The 17,539-nt window shown below is 44.1% G+C and overlaps 1 protein-coding gene across 1 annotated transcript in view; it reads right to left on the bottom strand.

Moving 5' to 3' along the window:
• Positions 1-7,588: 7,588 nt before the first annotated feature.
• mppe1 (metallophosphoesterase 1) overlaps positions 7,589-17,539 on the bottom strand; it is a 46,145-nt gene continuing 36,194 nt past the window's right edge. The window contains exons 8-9 of the mRNA XM_069922431.1: positions 12,907-13,047; positions 7,589-9,343 (exon numbers count right to left, since the gene is read on the bottom strand). Coding sequence (XP_069778532.1) covers positions 9,149-9,343; positions 12,907-13,047 — 336 coding nt within the window. The 3' untranslated portion in view covers positions 7,589-9,148. The remainder of the gene's footprint in view (positions 9,344-12,906; positions 13,048-17,539) is intronic.

Raw genomic sequence — 17,539 nt, forward strand, 5'->3', positions numbered from 1 at the left:
TTGGAGGGTCTGAGTGGGTGGTATGTAAAAAAACATGGGCTAACAGAATGAATACGTTTAAGTTTATGACTATTAACATTAATGGAATACATAACCAAATCAAGAGAAACAGGTTAGTGACATCACTAAAAAAGGGAAAAAAATAGATATTGCTTTTGTACAGGAAACTCATTTAACAGAAAAAGAACATCTTAAATTGGAGACTGGATGGGTCATGTGGTTGTGTCATCTTACAACTCAAAGGCTATCTTAATGAATAAAAATTTGCCTATTGAAATAGAAGAAGTAGGTACAGACCCAGCTGGGAGGAACTTTATGACAGTAGCCAGATCTACTTGGAATCCTGGAACTTATTCAATGTATATGCACCTAATGAGGATGATCAGATATTTATGCAGGATATTTTTTTGCAATTAGCAGATACACAAGGACATTATTGGGTAGAGATTTTAAAGTTAGCTTGGACCAGTTATTAGATAAAACCAGGAAAAATATATAAAAAAGAGTAAAGCAGCTAAATTTACATCAAGATGTGAAGATTATAGACATATGGAGAAAACAACACCCGAAAGATAGAGACTACTTATATTATTCTAACAGACATAAGACTTACTCCAGAATTAATATGTTTTTACTTTCTGCCCATAAACAAAGGAGAGTCAAAGATATTGAGATAAAGCAGATTGTTATCAGATCACTCACCCTTACGGCTAACAATTGCTCTGGAAGATGGCTCCTAATAAAGGATATAGATGGAGACAACCCGATCTTGCTAAAAAGGCAAGATTTTAGGCAATTTACAGAACAACAAATTAATATATATTTTGATACGAACACAAATTCTGTACAGATAAATTTATACTATGGGATGCAATGAAAGCCTTTGATAGAGGGCCTTTGACAAGTTACACAACTTAAATCAAAAAAGAACATTACCAAGAAATAGAAACATTAGAAAAAGCTTAGAGAAAGATATAATGAAAGGAACTGACGGAGAAAATATTGAAATATGATGCATTATAACCATCCCCTCTGCCATCAGATTTCTGAATGGACAAGGAACCACAGACACTACCTCACACTTCTCTTTGCACTAATTTTTTTATGTAATGCCACAAAACAATGAATTTTGTGACACGTTCATGACAACACAGCTGGCATAGCAGTTAGTGAAAAAGCCTTTACAGTGATCAGGACCGGGGTTCAAATCCCACTTTGTAAGGAGTTTGTATGTTCTCCTCGTGTCTGATTGGGTTTTCCCTGGGGACTCTGGTTTCCTCCCATCATTTAAAACTTACTAGAGGTGTAGGTTAATGGGGTGTAAATTGGGCGGCACGGACTCATAGACCGTACTAAAAAAAAACTTAAAAGACAATAATTCTGATTCTAATTCAATTCTGGACGTGGAGGCTTTTGGAGAAGGTGCAGAAGAGGTTTGCCAGGATTCTTCCTGGATTAGAGGGTTTGAGCCAGGGGGAGAGATTGAATGATTTAGGATTATTTTCTCGGGAGAGTTGAAGGCTGATGAGAAACCTGATAGAAGTTTATAAAATGAGGAGAGACACTGTTAAACAGAATCTTTTTTTCCCCTAGGGCAAAAAAATGTCACACACTGTACCAGAGGAACTGCATATAAGATTGGGGGCAGGGAGTAGGGGTGGAGATTTAGAAGGATATACGCTCGTCAAACATTTTACACAGAGAGCGAAGTGCCTGGGAACTGGCTGCCATTAACAGTGGTGGAGGCAGATATAATAGCAGTGTTTAGGTTTCTAGATACACACAGGAATATGCAGGAAATAGAGGGATATGTGTCATGTTCAAGCACCAGTTTTAGTTTAATTTGATCATCGCATTCAGTGAAGGGCCTGTTCCTGTGCCATACTGTCCCAATTTCTATATTTACAGCTTGGCTAAAGTTCACAATTCAGCATCGGATTTCAATAAATAAAGTTTAAAAAAAAACAATTCAGCATCGGTGACTCACACACTTTCCAAAGTGCTTCGAATGCTCTCAAACCATTTAGAGTTGGTAGCGTCACTCCCTCCTGACCATGAAAATCCAGCTAGGTCTTCAACCTGAGATGATAACTCCTGCTTCTCTCCCCACACACTCAGCTGGCTGACCTGCCAACTATTTCCAATCCTGACCTCAGGAGTTTGCATGACCTCCACGTGTAGGTTCACTTCAGGTGCTCCTGTTTCTGCCCACACCCGGTAGGTCGGGGGGGGGGAGGGGGTAATTGGCTACTCGGCGTTGCCCTGGTGTGTCGGTGAGTGGTGGAAGCCGAAGACGAGATGGTGATAATTTATGAAGTATATACAGGGAGTTGGCAGGACAGATTCGGGAAATGTTGAGTGCTGCATCGAGCTTCATTGTACACTGCTGCTCCACCTGTGACTCTAGGCTCCAACTCTCAGATGCCAACCATTTCAATTTCCTCACCAGTCCCACACAGACATGTTTGCCCTTGGCCTCAACCATTGCCATGGGAGGCTGATGTAAATCTGCAAAACAACACATCATATAGCAGAACACTTAGGCAGAAATAATAGTATAAGGGCTAGTCAGCATGGATTCCTTAAGGGTAAGTCATGCTTGACTAACCTTCTGGAATTTTTCGAGGATGTGACAAAGAGGGTGGACTTGGGAGAGCCTGTGGATGTGGTGTATTTGGACTTCCAGAAGGCCTTTGATAAGGTACCACATGGGAGACTAGTGGGCAAGATCAGGGAGCATGGTATTGGAGGTAAGGTGCTGACATGGATAGGAAATTGGTTAAGAAATAGGAAACAAAGGGTTGGAGTAAGCTGGTCTTTTTCAGGATGTGACGAGTGGAGTGCCACAGGGATCGGTATTGGGTCCTAAACTGGGTGGCGGTGTGGGGTGTGAGGAGGATGTCAGGAAAATGCAGAGGGACTTGGACAGGTTGGGGGAGTGGGCTGCTGAATGAAAGATGACGTTCAATGTGAGCAAATGTGAGGTTATCCATTTTGGGGGCAATAATAGGAAAGCTGAGTATTATTTAAATGGAGACAAGCTAGAGAGTGGGGAGATGCAAATGGATCTGGGTGTACTTGTTCACCGGTCACTGAAGGCTAACATGCAGGTTCAGAAAGCTGTGAAGAAGGCAAATGGCATGTTGGCTTTCATAAAGAGGGGATTGGAGTATAGGAACAGAGACGCCCTTCTGCAGTTGTACAGGGCCCTGGTGAGACCCCACCTGGAGTATTGCGTCCAGTTCTGGTCTCCAATTTTGAGGAAGGACATACTAGCTATAGAGGGTGTGCAGCGCAGATTTACAAGGTTAGTTCCAGGGATGGCGGGGTTGACATATGCTGAAAGGCTAGAAAAACTGGACTTGTATCCGATGGAGTTTAGAAGGATGAGGGGGGACATGATTGAGGTATACAAAATCATCAGGGGGATAGACAAGGTGAAGTCGGATTACTTGTTCCCAATGATGGGGGAGACGAGGACTAGAGGGCATAGTTTAAGAATACAGGGTAGGCCCTTTAGGACGGAGATGAGAAAACATTTTTTTACCCAGAGAAGTGTGAATCTGTGGAATGCTCTGCCACAGAGGGTGGTAGAGGTGGATTCGCTGACTATGTTCAAAAGAGAGTTAGATAAGACTCTAGTGGGCAAAGGAGTTAAGGGATATGGGGATAAGGCTGGAAAGGGGTACTGATGGTAGTGATCAGCCATGATCTGTAAAATGGCGGTGCTGGCTCGACAGGCCGAAGGGCCTACTCCAGCTCCTATTGTCTATTGTCTATTGTCCTGGACAGTGATCAACCCATCAATCTTTCCAGTCTTTGGTAACTCCCCACACCCACCTGGCTTCGGTCTCCTCAGAGTATCAGAGCCGGCACCACCAGGCTGAGAAACAGCATCCTCCCAAGGGCAGGGAGAACACTGAATGGTCAAAGGAACTGCTCACATTAACCATCCACGACTCATATTCATGAAACAATATTTATTTATATGTATACCTGACCTGTAGATGTATAGTTCATCTGTAATGTTTGGTATATCTGGTTATGTGTCTGCGTGTTTTGCACCAAGCACAGATGACAATAAACTGGACTTCTTTAACTACTCCTGTTTTCTCTACCATTCCCACCCCCGTGGTCTCTCCCTCTACCTACCATTTCTTATCCCCTCCCAATCTTCTTTCCTTCCCACCCCTTGCTACTTTAATCGATTCCAGCTCAAAACATTGAATGACCATGACTACCTGTGGATGCTGCTTGACCCATCAAGTCCCTCGAGCTTCTCATTGCATGCTTAATACACAGTTTGTGGGGCACGTCCATTATTTGCTGGCTTCCCCAGAGTCTGACCAGATTGTATACAGTATCTTGAGCAAGCAACTTTAATGGGTTAGACAGTGGTTTGCCAGCTGAATGATATACAAGCGTGTTCATGGATATGGTCCACACAACAAAATTTGAACCACATCCAGTAAAACCCCTACAATCTGGCACTTATCAGGATTGGTAGATGCCAGATAAGTGTATTTTCTAGGTGCTTGAGATTATGTTGTTTCACTGGTAAACTAAGGGTGAGGTGTGCCAATCTGCGTATTTTTTTTACCTATTTTAACCACAAATGTTTTGCTGATGGCTGGAATTTCAGAAAACAGGGGATTTACTGTACAGCCCATCAACTGCATATGAACTGCTTCCAGAGGCATCCAATCAACCCCATTCCCCTTCCCCAAGATTTGCAAATTATTGCCCTTCAAATCCTCTGTGACTGTGATTACATGCAAACTTTTAAGCAGAAAAAAAAGGTGTTGCTTGTGGTCACCAGGGTCAACTGATGGGGAAATTTACCAATCAAATCGCACTAGCCTTTTTTTTCCACTGGCATCCCAGTTAATTGGCTGTGCCGTGTCCTGGGATAGGAAGCCATTTGCGCGGTTTCCTCTTGGCCACCTTTAACCGGGACACGGACTACTTTTCCACTGAACATAATTCATCCCTAGGGATCAGAGAGACTACCTTCAAATGGAATGGATGGAAGTTGTCCTTTTTCCACTAGTTTAATCAGCACACCGGGGATATGAGTCGGGGTAGAGGCTGTCTACCGTTTCTACGAGGCTCTAAAGGCTGTGTACGGCCCCTCACCCCAAGTCCAAAGCCCGCTGCGCAGCTCAGACGGCAAAGTCCTCCTCAGCGACAAGATCTCCATCCTCAACCGATGGTCAGAACACTTCCAATCTCTTTTCAGTGCCAACCGCTCAGTCCAAGATTCCACCCTGCTCCAGCTCCCTCAACAGCCCCTAAGGCTAGAGCTGGATGAGGTCCTCACCCAGGATGAGACATATAAGGCAATCGAACAACTGAAGAGTGGCAAAGCAGCAGGTATGGATGGAATCCCCCCAGAGGTCTGGAAGGCTGGCGGCAAAACCCTGCATGTCAAACTGCGTGAGTTTTTCAAGCTTTGTTGGGACCAAGGAAAACTGCCTCAGGACCTTCGTGATGCCACCATCATCACCCTGTACAAAAACAAAGACGAGAAATCAGACTGCTCAAACTACAGGGGAATCACGCTGCTCTCCATTGCAGGCAAAATCTTCGCTAGGATTCTCCTAAATAGAATAATGCCTAATGTCACCGAGAATATTATCCCAGAATCACAGTGCGGCTTTCGGGCAAACAGAGGAACTACTGACATGGTCTTTGCCCTCAGACAGCTCCAAGAAAAGTGCAGAGAACAAAACAAAGGACTCTACATCACCTTTGTTGACCTCACCAAAGCCTTCGACACCGTAAGCAGGAAAGGGCTTTGGCAAATACTAGAGCGCATCGGATGCCCCCCAAAGTTCCTCAACATGATTATCCAACTGCATGAAAACCAACAAGGTCGGGTCAGATACAGCAATGAGCTCTCTGAACCCTTCTCCATTAACAATGGCGTGAAGCAAGGCTGTGTTCTCGTACCAACCCTCTTTTCAATCTTCTTCAGCATGATGCTGAACCAAGCCATGAAAGACCTCAACAATGAAGACGCTGTTTACATCCGGTACCGCACGGATGGCAGTCTCTTCAATCTGAGGCGCCTGCAAGCTCACACCAAGACACAAGAGAAACTTGTCCGTGAACTACTCTTTGCAGACGATGCCGCTTTAGTTGCCCATTCAGAGCCAGCTCTTCAGCGCTTGACGTCCTGTTTTGCGGAAACTGCCAAAATATTTGGCCTGGAAGTCAGCCTGAAGAAAACTGAGGTCCTCCATCAGCCAGCTCCCCACCATGACTACCAGCCCCCCCACATCTCCATCGGGCACACAAAACTCAAAACGGTCAACCAGTTTACCTATCTCGGCTGCACCATTTCATCAGATGCAACGATCGACAACGAGATAGACAACAGACTCGCCAAGGCAAATAGCGCCTTTGGAAGACTACACAAAAGAGTCTGGAAAAACAACCAACTGAAAAACCTCACAAAGATCAGCGTATACAGAGCCGTTGTTATACCCACACTCCTATTCGGCTCCGAATCATGGGTCCTCTACCGGCATCACCTACGGCTCCTAGAACGCTTCCACCAGAATTGTCTCCGCTCCATCCTCAACATTCATTGGAGCGCTTTCATCCCTAACGTCGAAGTACTCGAGATGGCAGAGGCCGACAGCATCGAGTCCATGCTGCTGAAGATCCAGCTGCGCTGGGTGGGTCACGTCTCCAGAATGGAGGACCATCGCCTTCCCAAGATCGTGTTATAGGGCAAGCTCTCCACTGGCCACCGTGACAGAGGTGCACCAAAGAAAAGGTACAAGGACTGCCTAAAGAAATCTCTTGGTGCCTGCCACATTGACCACCGCCAGTGGGCTGATATCGCCTCAAACCGTGCATGTTGGCGCCTCAGGGTTTGGCGGGCAGCAACCTCCTTTGAAGAAGACCGCAGAGCCCACCTCACTGACAAAAGGCAAAGGAGGAAAAACCCAACCCCAACCCACCAATTTTCCCCTGCAACCACTGCAACCGTGTCTGCCTGTCCCGCATCGGACTTGTCAGCCACAAACGAGCCTGCAGCTGACGTGGACATTTATCCCCTCCATAAATCTTCATCCGCAAAGCCAAGCCAAAGAAGAAGAGGCTGTCAATCCCTGCTGATCGTTTCCCTTTTCCACTGGATCTTAATCGGTTAATTCCTGGGACAAAGTTCCAGTGGAAAAGGGGCTTGTATGCGGTCTTAATGACATTGCATGCCTAGATACATAATTATATGGCCTGAGTGATGTAATAATTGAGCACAGCAGCATGAGACACCTGGTATAGCAGCTGCCTCACAGCTCAGCCACCTCGGTTCAATCCAGCCTCCCATGGAGTTTGCACACACACTCCTTGCAACTGCACGAGTGGCCTCCCACGTTCTGAAGACGCACTTGAAGAATGGCCCTTGTACGTTGAGCCATTGCAGCAGGGTCTACCGAGAGTTGGCGGGAATAAAATGAGGTTAGTCTCACTGACTGCTCGTTAGTGAGCACGGAGTTGGAGGCCTGAAGGGCTTGGTTGAATGCCACAATTAGGAAAATGACAAGACCAGACTCGAGAGAGAGAGAGAAAAAACAAGTTTCTTTTCCTAGTAACTATTTATTTTAACAAGTCACAAATAAACATCAGTCTTCAAACTGTAACAATTGATTGCTTAAATTTCACTTTGAAATGACAACTAATATGGCACACAGGAGAATTTCTGAAATTCTTATTCTTTACTTAAATTCCTTTAATTAGATCATCAAGTAACATCAGGAACGGAGATGTTTAGGCTTGGGCGATATTTCTGCCGATAATGTGCTTGAAATTTTGTACTTCTCTGGAGGTTTCACTGCAGCGCCAAAGAGCTGCTGGAACCGGATTTCCTCCACAGCTGATACAGAGTCCCACCTGGCCCCTTTGCCGTGAAATCTCAGGCCAATGTATTAATGCATTTGGCCGCTTGGTGAGAAGGAATCATATTTGGCAAAAAGTACGTGGCTTCTTAAATCAGGGCTTTGGTTTACAATTCATTAGTCAAACAGTCAGGTTTAGTCATGTGGTTTGATTCAGTACTTCAACACTTCAAATGCTGCGCAGCAGTAAGTGCTCCTTACAAAACACAGTACCAGCCCCCATCCACCTCAGCTATAGATTTCTAGGGGTGGCGAAAGAATGATGTTAATGTTGAGCACCATCTTTGCAAATAAAGCTAGTTTCTTAAAACTTTTACTCCGATTTAAACAGAAAGACCAGCTCAATTCCAAGCTTAATATAGCTTCAACACCTACAAGGTTTTGCAAGTTCTAACCTGCCACAATCCAAGATTCTTAACAACATGGCAAAAAAAATTATTCTTTCCTCAAAGGGATACCAATGTAATCTCACCCAATCTGGAGCACACAAAAAGAGCTCATCAGATCAGTGTAAAAAAAAAACAGAAATGTTAGAGGGAGTCTGGTATAGGTTCCATTATTGTCATGTAATACTACAATTAGAATGGAACACGCATGCAATTCTTTAATTCTTTTGTAAGAAAGACAGAGTCGCCACTTTGTCAAGAGCTCTTCACAGAAATGAGGCCCCAGCGAGCAATGAACTCGCAACCCCTAGTTTACAAGACCGCGCTCTAACCACAGCCTCCAGCGGACTCGGAGCTTGGTCTCACAGCATCCAATGGAGGGAAACGTACATGTATATAACCAATGTTTCAGGCGCAAGTTAAGTTGTTCTTCAAGGTATAGTGCAAAAAGATAGGCATCTGAATTAAAGGCTGGGGAAGGAGTACAAACAGATAAAATGTGTTAATGGCATCAGAATTGCACTCCTCCCCCTTCTTCCCTGTCTCCTTGTTATATCTCTCTCTCTCCCATCTCCTTTCAGAGCCAAAATTATCTTTCCTTCTATCATATCCAATTGACTCCTTTTGTCTTTTGGTCTGTACTCCGCTTCCCCACCACCGCCTCGGCCATTCTTTCCCCAGCCTTTAATTCAGAGGCTTGTCTATTGTCAACTCATACACTGAGGAAGGGCTCAGGCCTGAAATGCCGGTAATATAACTTTACCTCCTATGGATGCTGCAAGACCTGCTAAGTTTCTCCAGCATTTCTTGTGTTTTTACTACAATCACAGAGTCTGCAGACTTTCACATTTCACTCTAATCAGATCGGTGGCCTTTTATCACATGGAGGAGTTTGTTAATCAGATTGTGCGTCATCCATTGGCAGAAGTGGAAGTGGAGTAAGATCAGGAAGATCGCCAGACTGCCAGCTGTGAGATAAATGGCTCCTACAGTACTTTCTCTCGGCATAAAACACTTGTAGAGTGCAAAGTCTGTTGCTGTGATGCTGGCCTGCAGAGGGAACAAAGAACAATTCCATCATCTGGCGAGTTCACACAAAAATGGCCAACACAAAAGTGTCGTCTTTTAAACCACCCACAGTTTTTCCCTTCCTCTATGGGGCTGCTTGTTTGTGTGTAAAAAAAAAGCGACACAAAGTTTGAGAGAGTAGAAACAAAAGAGCTAGTCTCCCCTCTCCCCAAGGTTCTCTTACAGCTGAAATTTCCCCAATTCTTGTGAACTATATGGTTCCAAGTTCAAAAAGACATTTGATTATTTATCTTAACGGTCCAGTTGGGCGTACGTTGGTGGGGCCACAAGAACTGATCACACCTTATGAATGGAATCTTTGAATCTTACAATTAAAGCAATGGTGGACAAATGTTTGACCAGATGGCCAGCCATGTGACAAACAGCTTTAGTTGCAATTTCAGGTCAGGAACCACAAGGCGTTTTGTGACAGAGTATTTAGAGGTGGCTTGGGAGGAATTGTTAGAGCAGCTTGCACACACACATTTTAAAACACAGAATATTTGCGGACTTTTGCAGAGTGCTTTTTTCAAGAGGGAACAAAGTATCAACATAGAGTTTGCCTGGGAGAGCATGTGATTTTTGCTGGCAGAGTCAAAACAGTTTTGCTCTGAGAGAGGAAGGGAGTGAAACAGAGAGAAGGAGTCACAGAAATCAGTTCCAGAGGAACAAGCTGGCAAACCTTGGAAGGCTGCCTGGTCAAAGGAGAAGGCTGGCAGTCTGAAAGGTGACCTGAAAGAAAGGGGATCATCTGGAGAACCCTGAAGGGGGCAAGTTTTGTCAGCAAGACAGATTGAGAAGGAATCAGTTGTGGATGTCCTGGAAAAGGAATGAAAACCAGCAAGAACCCTCCTGAGTGGTAACCATTTTCCTGTTAAACACCAAAGCCTGGTGAACTTTGTTAATGTTAACTTCTGTGCACAGTACAAGAATGGCCTGCAACCATTGAGATTGGATTGTGATCCAAAGAACTTTTCTAATCTTAAATATACATCACACACACCTGCACTTAGTATTAGAGGGGGGAGTAAGTAGGTTAGGTAAAGTTTTATTCTGTTTTCTTGTTCAATTATAATTAAAAACTACTTTTGTTTAAGTAACCCTGTGTTGTGGTGCATATCTATTGCTCCTGGTTTTTGGGGTCCTCTGGACTCTGTAACAGTTTGACCTGGACATAATTTATAGGGGATTATTCTGATAAACAACCTTTGATAAGGACTGTGGGACAGGATAGCTGGTTTCACATATTGCTTTGATCCTGCTTTTGATGTATTGTTTATTTGCCATTTTTAAGGATGAAGGGTGGTTGTAAGATGGTGCAACAAGGAAGCCAGCCAGTATAATATCCATGTCTCGGAGCACCATATGCACTTTCTTGCAGCAAAACCCAGTTGTTACTTACAGTGACTTTTCTTATAAAGTGCCCGATTACTTTATAAAGAAATAGTGTTGAACTGTTGCTATGGGGTCTGTTGTTTTATTGTGTTCTTTGTCCAGGTGGAATCATTCAATTTTACCCATTACAGACATCACATGAAATGTGGCTGCTTCAGAGGCTCAAGCCTCTTGAGCACGTTTCTTGCACGTTTCTCAAAATCCTTTTTCTTCCCCTCCCTGCTGTCAATTTCAGATTCTGTGCACCTCCATGAACCTGCTTTCAGATGTCCGCCAGCCTTTACTATTTTTCTGACCACCACCGCCACTATTTGCACCATTTAACCTCTCCCATTGAAGACCTCTCCTCTTACTTTCTCCACCCACCGTCTCTCACCTCTCCTGGTCCTTGCAAGCGGCTTTTGACCCGAACCATTACAAATTGCAGCGAGCCCGCAGACCCTTTAAGCCTTCCCCGCCATTCAGTTTGATCACGGCTGGTCACGCCATATCTTTCGTGGAAGGGAATCTGCTGCCCTTGTCCAAGTCTAACCTAGATCCTTTACCCTCATCTTCCCTCCCCTCAATTGCACTGTCCAGTCAAGCAGAACATTTCCAATGCTGCAAACCCCATTGACTTGCAATATTCAAAAGTGCTGGAGAAACTTAGGCCACGGGCTATTAGTACAACACATTACAGTGGCTGCAACCCTAGTTCTAAACCTGCACTGTAAACAGTTTGTATGTTCTCGCCATAACCTACATGGGTTTTCTCCAAGTGCTCTGATTTTCTCCCACAAGGTTAATTGTGTGGCACAGATTTCATGGACCAGAAGGGCCTGACACTGCTCTGCATCATTAAAAAAGATAATAATCGAGATGCTTCAAACCAAAGTCTTCACTCCATCGAGAACTTCTACAAGAGGCGGTGCCTTAGGAAAGCAACTTCTATCCTCAAGGACCCCTAATCACTCAGGCCATGCCCTCTTCACTCTGCTACAATCAAGGAGGTGGTAATAGGAGCCTGAAGATGAACACCCATCAGCATGAGGTCAGCTTCTTCCCCTCAGCCATCACGGATTTCTGAATGGACAATGAGCCACCGACACTACCTTGCTCTCTCTTCGGTTTGCACAAATTGACTTACTGCAAAACCCCAGCATTTGGCGCCTAAGGGAATTAGCAGCTAAGTGAATTTTCCGGTGGCTTGAGATCGCGTGGTTCATGACTGGCAAACTAACCGCTCTTATGTCTAATAGTTCTACAAATCAACTATTTTGCCGTTTGCAGCATTCTGTGATATGTTTCTCATGTCTGGATGAAACATAAATACACCATGAAACATTTGGATTTCAATTGTGTCGCTTTAAACCACACAGCATTCTCAATAGCTGTAAACAGAATTTTTTTACTGGTTGCTTGAACTCTGGATAATGGGGATTTTTCTGTATTTTTATAAGTAATTTACAGCAATATTTGCATTATTATTGCTGGTGCAAAACAATGAACTTCGCAACATATAACAATTACAGTTCGGAAACAGGCCACCTCGGCCCTTCTAGTCCACACCGATTTAAGTGAACTCCACTAGTTCCACCTACCTGCTCCCTGCCCATATCCCCTCATGTCCATGTACTCATCCAACCTTCTCTTAAATGACAAAATTGACCCTGCTGCAACCACCTCTTCCGGAAGGTCATTCCACTCTGCCACCACTCTCTGAGTGAAGAAGCTCCCTCTTATGTTACTTCTAAATTTTTTCCCCCCTAGCCCTTAACTTATGACCCCTCGTTCCAATCTCTCCTCCGCTCAAGGGGAAGAGCCTATTCACATCTACTCTGTCTATCCCCCTCATAATTTTAAATACCTCTATCAAATCCCCTCTCAACCTTCTAGGCTCCAATGAATCAAGACCCAGTCTACTCAATCTTTCTCCATAATCTAGATACCACAATCCAGGCAACATTTTAGTACACCTTCTCTGCATCCTCTCTACCTTATTCCTTTAATTTGGAGAGCAGAGCTGCATACAGTATTCCAAACTTGGCCTCACCGATGCCTTGATCGGTTTCAACATCACCTCCCAGCTCCTATATTCTATGCTCTGATTTATAAAGGCCAGCATGTTCAAGACAATAAATAATGACTCCAGAAGAAACAGGCAGCATTACCAGGAGGAAGCTAGGGTTGTTGCGATTCCTCCAGCTGAAGGATGGGATGCTGAGCTCAGGGAGATGCTGGTTGTACATCACGGTGCAGGCACTATGGGTGTGACCACTGAGGATCAACCGAGGCTGGAACCACCACAGCAGCTAGACCAAAGAAGAGTTCATTGTCATACAAGTGTAATGCACAGTTTCGCAGGTACATACGGCGCACTAACAATGTTACACACCAGGGGAGAGGAAAAAAAAATTAACCAGCATCAACTCTGCTGGGCAAAACTGCAGGCCAATTCTCCATTTCACGTTAACGTTGAAATAACAAGGCAGAATCACAGAGAAGCAGCCTGGAAGCACACCAACAAGTCCATCGAGCACCCATTTATCTTCCCTTCCTTCCCGCAATCCATTCAACTTGCCACACAGAGGCAATTTACACTGTCTAGCTGACTGTATAGGCATTGTGTTCAGTGCAAACAAAAAATATTACAGCCCAATACAGACCGTTCAGCCCACAATGTTGTGCCAACCTATACAAATCTACCAAATAAAGCTCAAATAACTAAACCCTCCCTGTATCTAACCCTCTATTTTTCTTACATCCATGTACTAAGGGTCCCTTAAATGCCCCTATTGTTCCAGTCTCCACCACTACGCCTGTCGAAGCATCCCAGGCACCCACATCTCTAAAATAAATAGCCTGACATCCCCCCTATAAATCTTCCCCCTGTCACTTTGTTCAGATGATCTCTTGTGTTTGCTACTCCCTCCCTGGGATAAAGGCTCTGGATACCCACCCATCCATGGCTCTCAATCTTGCATACCTCAATTAAGTCTCGTCTCATCCTTCTACACTCCAAAGAGAAATGCTAACCTTGGCTCACAAGATACATTTTCCAATCCAGGCAACATCCTGGTAAATCTCCTCTACACCCTCTCCATAGCTTCCACATCCTTCCTGTAATGAGCCAGGGGGCCTCTTCCTGTCTGGTTTTTTTTACATCACCAACCCACACGTTTGTGGTGGGAGGAAACCCATATGTTCACAGGGGGAAGCATGTGCAGTGCATGTAGAGGCAGCACCCAAGGTGTCAGGAATTAACCCAGGTCCCCTGTAGCCGTTTCTCTGTTGGTGCACTCCCAGTGGAGCAGCTGCCTCGAGATAATGGTGAAGCTGAGATGGGAAAGGAATCTACAAGCACTTCGGCACCCAAAGTGGAAATGATGAACATTTACCAGAAAGCAGCCAACCAATATCCACAGAATAGGAGGTACAGATTACCCCTGCCCTTTGGCTGCTCAGGATACCAAAATTCACCCTTCCAGAAAAGTCAAAGATTTAAAGATAGGCAATAGATTTCACTCTCACAGAAATGGTATCGGGGAAAATAGCAAATCGACTCAACAATTGTGTAGACGTCTGATTTTCCCCAACGCAGGAAGGATGTAGGCGCTTTGGAAAGGGTACAGGAAAGTTTATACAGGAAAACGCCTGGATTAGTGGTTGGACAAACTTGGGTCATTTTCTCTGGGACGTTAGAGGCCGAGGCAAAACCCAATAAAAGTTTATAAAATTCTGAGATGCACTGATAGGGTACTCAGTCTGAATAGTTTATCCCCAGGGTAAAAATGTCACCATCGAGAGCAGCCATTCTCAACAGAGACCACAGCACATTTTTGGGGGTGGGGGTGGGGGGGGAAAGGAAGAAACCAATTAAAATCACTATTTCTTTTAATGTAGTCAGTAGAAGTAGCAAAGAAATCAACTAAACTTGAATGCTTCACAGGGAAGGGGGCCCATAAACTTTGAGCAGAGTCTTTCGAGGGCTGTAATGAGAGTGATCATGTTTGCATGGCCACTAGCAAGGTCTTACGGATCATAGATCCTGTTTGATTATACTTGGCTACCAGCAGGGGCTCACACAGTGAAGAGACTGCTGTATGAGAGATCTGTAATGGAGGCTTGCAGCATCATGGGCTGTTTACAACAACATTAAAGTACCTTTTCCTTTATCCATGTGATGTCTAAGAAGTCACAAATATAAGATGAAACAAGGGCCATAGCCAAAAAAAGGTTGAGAATTGTTGATCTAGACCAGTGGTTCTCAACCTTTTTCTTTCCACTCACGTACCACTTTAAGTAATCCCTATGCCATCGATGCTCTGTGATTGGTAAGGGATTGCTTAAGGTGGGTTGAGAGTGGGAAGGGATGGCTGAGAATCACTGCTCTAGACCCAATTGTTACTGAAATATTTTAAAATTGTCATTGGCCTATTTCCTTTGGAGTTATGAAACCGTGCACATAACGAGCCAATTAGGGACGATTAAAACAGCGGTTTTCAAATTTTTTCTTTCCACAAACATACCACCTTTAAGCAATCCCTTACTAATCACAGAGCACTGATGACATAGGGATTGCTTAAGGTGAAATGCGAGTGGAAAGAAAAAGAACTTGAAAACCACCGATCTGGAGGATGTTAAAGTGGAAGGGTAACGTTTAAAAAGGTGTGCAGGCAAGTGTGTGTGTTTTCTGTTTTACTCACAATGACAGGTACCTGCAACAAGGTGTCAGGGATAGTGGTGGAATTAGATACAAGGATTCTTGATAGATATGAATTTGGTGGGGGGGGGGGGGGGGGGAAGAGGACATGTATCACATGCAAGAAGTAGAGTTTTAATTTAATTCGGGCATCCTGTTCAGCACAGATAAGGGTATGTTTCTGCGCTGTTATTTGTTTTTATTTGCATATTCCTCATTGTAGAAAAAAAATTGCAATGAAATCTGTTTTATTGGAATGCCACCTTCCCCCTAGCACAAGATGGCCTGGTGTTTTAAATCCTAACTGCCTAAGATACGTAGGAATGAGTTTTGGAGGGAAAGTGGAAGAAATGATCTATTACTTTTGCCGGCTTTGTCCACAGATACAAGTGCAGTGCAAAATCAGCCAAATCCATGCCAAGGGCTGGAGGAGTTGGTTTTCTGAATTTGGTTCTGAATTCTGAAGTTGGTTTTCAGAGTGTGAGCGAGGCCAACTTTTGCTGCCCATTTTCCGAGCCAAGCATGGGGAGATGGTGGTGATCAGTCCTGCGGGTCGTGGTGGGAATGAATGAAAAGCATTTCAAAACTCAGACACCGATTTAAAAGCTTGTGCGGTCGAAGAATTTAACAAAGGGAAACTGCTTCTCCGCACGATATCCGCGCAAACGTATCTCGCATCCTCAACACCTCAAGTGGTCTGAAGCAATCCCATTACCATTCAAATCCACTACAGAGCTGAAATGAAGACCCAAACATTGACTGTGGTTCAAGTGTTGCCTCAGCTCCAATTAGAACCACCTATTATTGCTTGGGAAAATATACACCCTTGACCTTGCAATACAACTTCATACATGTGCTGAGGCAGTTGTGGTGCATCTCTCAGCTCCACCCAGATTGTCCAGGAATGTAGTTTAATGCCAGCCCAGTGACCCCCTTATAAAATTCTATTCTTTGTATTTACACCCTGTCCTTGCCTTGCACTCCTTCTAGCTGTTCACACTTTCTCAACTCCTACAATTCTTCATGCTTCCGGCTCCAGCCTCCTGAAAACATCGATACGCTGCCCTGTTTCTCTGCAATTCCCACCCATGACTTTTCCAGTTTTCTGTCTTATTTTCAAGATACTCCTTAAAAGCTGCATTCCACAAAAGTGTATTGGACTCAACCCCAGCATCGAAAGACTTCCTTGTTTAACTCTGCAGGAGGTCCCATTTGGTGTACTGTATTGTGTTCGGTTTTGGTCACTGTGCTGTGGGAAAGAATATTGTCTTTCTTTTCTTTTTCAATCTTTTTATTATTATTATAATTTATAAACACATACAGTTCAAAGAGATATAAAAAATACATAGTAAGTAATGAATTAATACAGAGATATTAAACAATAATAAGAATATTGTCAAGCTGGAGAGCTGAAGATATGTGAGGATGTTTCCAGGATTCCAGGCCTGAGCTAAGGAATAGATTGGCCGAATGCAGAGAGGAGTCTTTCGCCCAGAGTTGGATGGGGAGAGGGAAATGGTAACCAAGTTCAAGTCTACATATAACTGACAGAACAGAATCTCTCCAGACAATGGAGCACATAAAAAAAAACACACTCTGAATGCACAGATGATGATAAAAATATTGGAAATACTGGATAAGGTTCATCAGTCTCACAGCCTGCAGGAAGAAGCTATTTCCCAGCTTGGCAGTCCTGATTTTCATTCTCCTGCACCTCCTTTCCTCCTGATGGTAGAAGATCAAAGATACAGTGTGCTGGATGGAAAGGGTCTTCTACGATTCCTTGAGCCCTATTTAGTCAACGCTTCCAGTAAATGTCACGGGGTGTGGGGGTGGGGAAGAGATTTAAGAGGACCCTGATGGGTAACTCTTTTACAGAAGGTGGGGGGTGCATGGAATGGGCTGCTGGAGGAAGAGGTTGCGCCAAGGATTATTGCACTGTTTTAGAAAAACTTGAATGGATACATGCACAGGATGGGTTCTCAAACTATTTCTTTCCACTCACATACCACCTTAAGTAATCCCTTACTTAGAGCACCTATGGCATAAGGATTTCTCAAGGTGATATGTGAGTGGAAAGAAAAAGTTTGAAAACTACTCTT

Source organism: Narcine bancroftii, chromosome 2, assembly GCF_036971445.1.
Source record: "Narcine bancroftii isolate sNarBan1 chromosome 2, sNarBan1.hap1, whole genome shotgun sequence".
Classification (NCBI taxonomy): Eukaryota; Metazoa; Chordata; class Chondrichthyes; order Torpediniformes; family Narcinidae; genus Narcine; species Narcine bancroftii.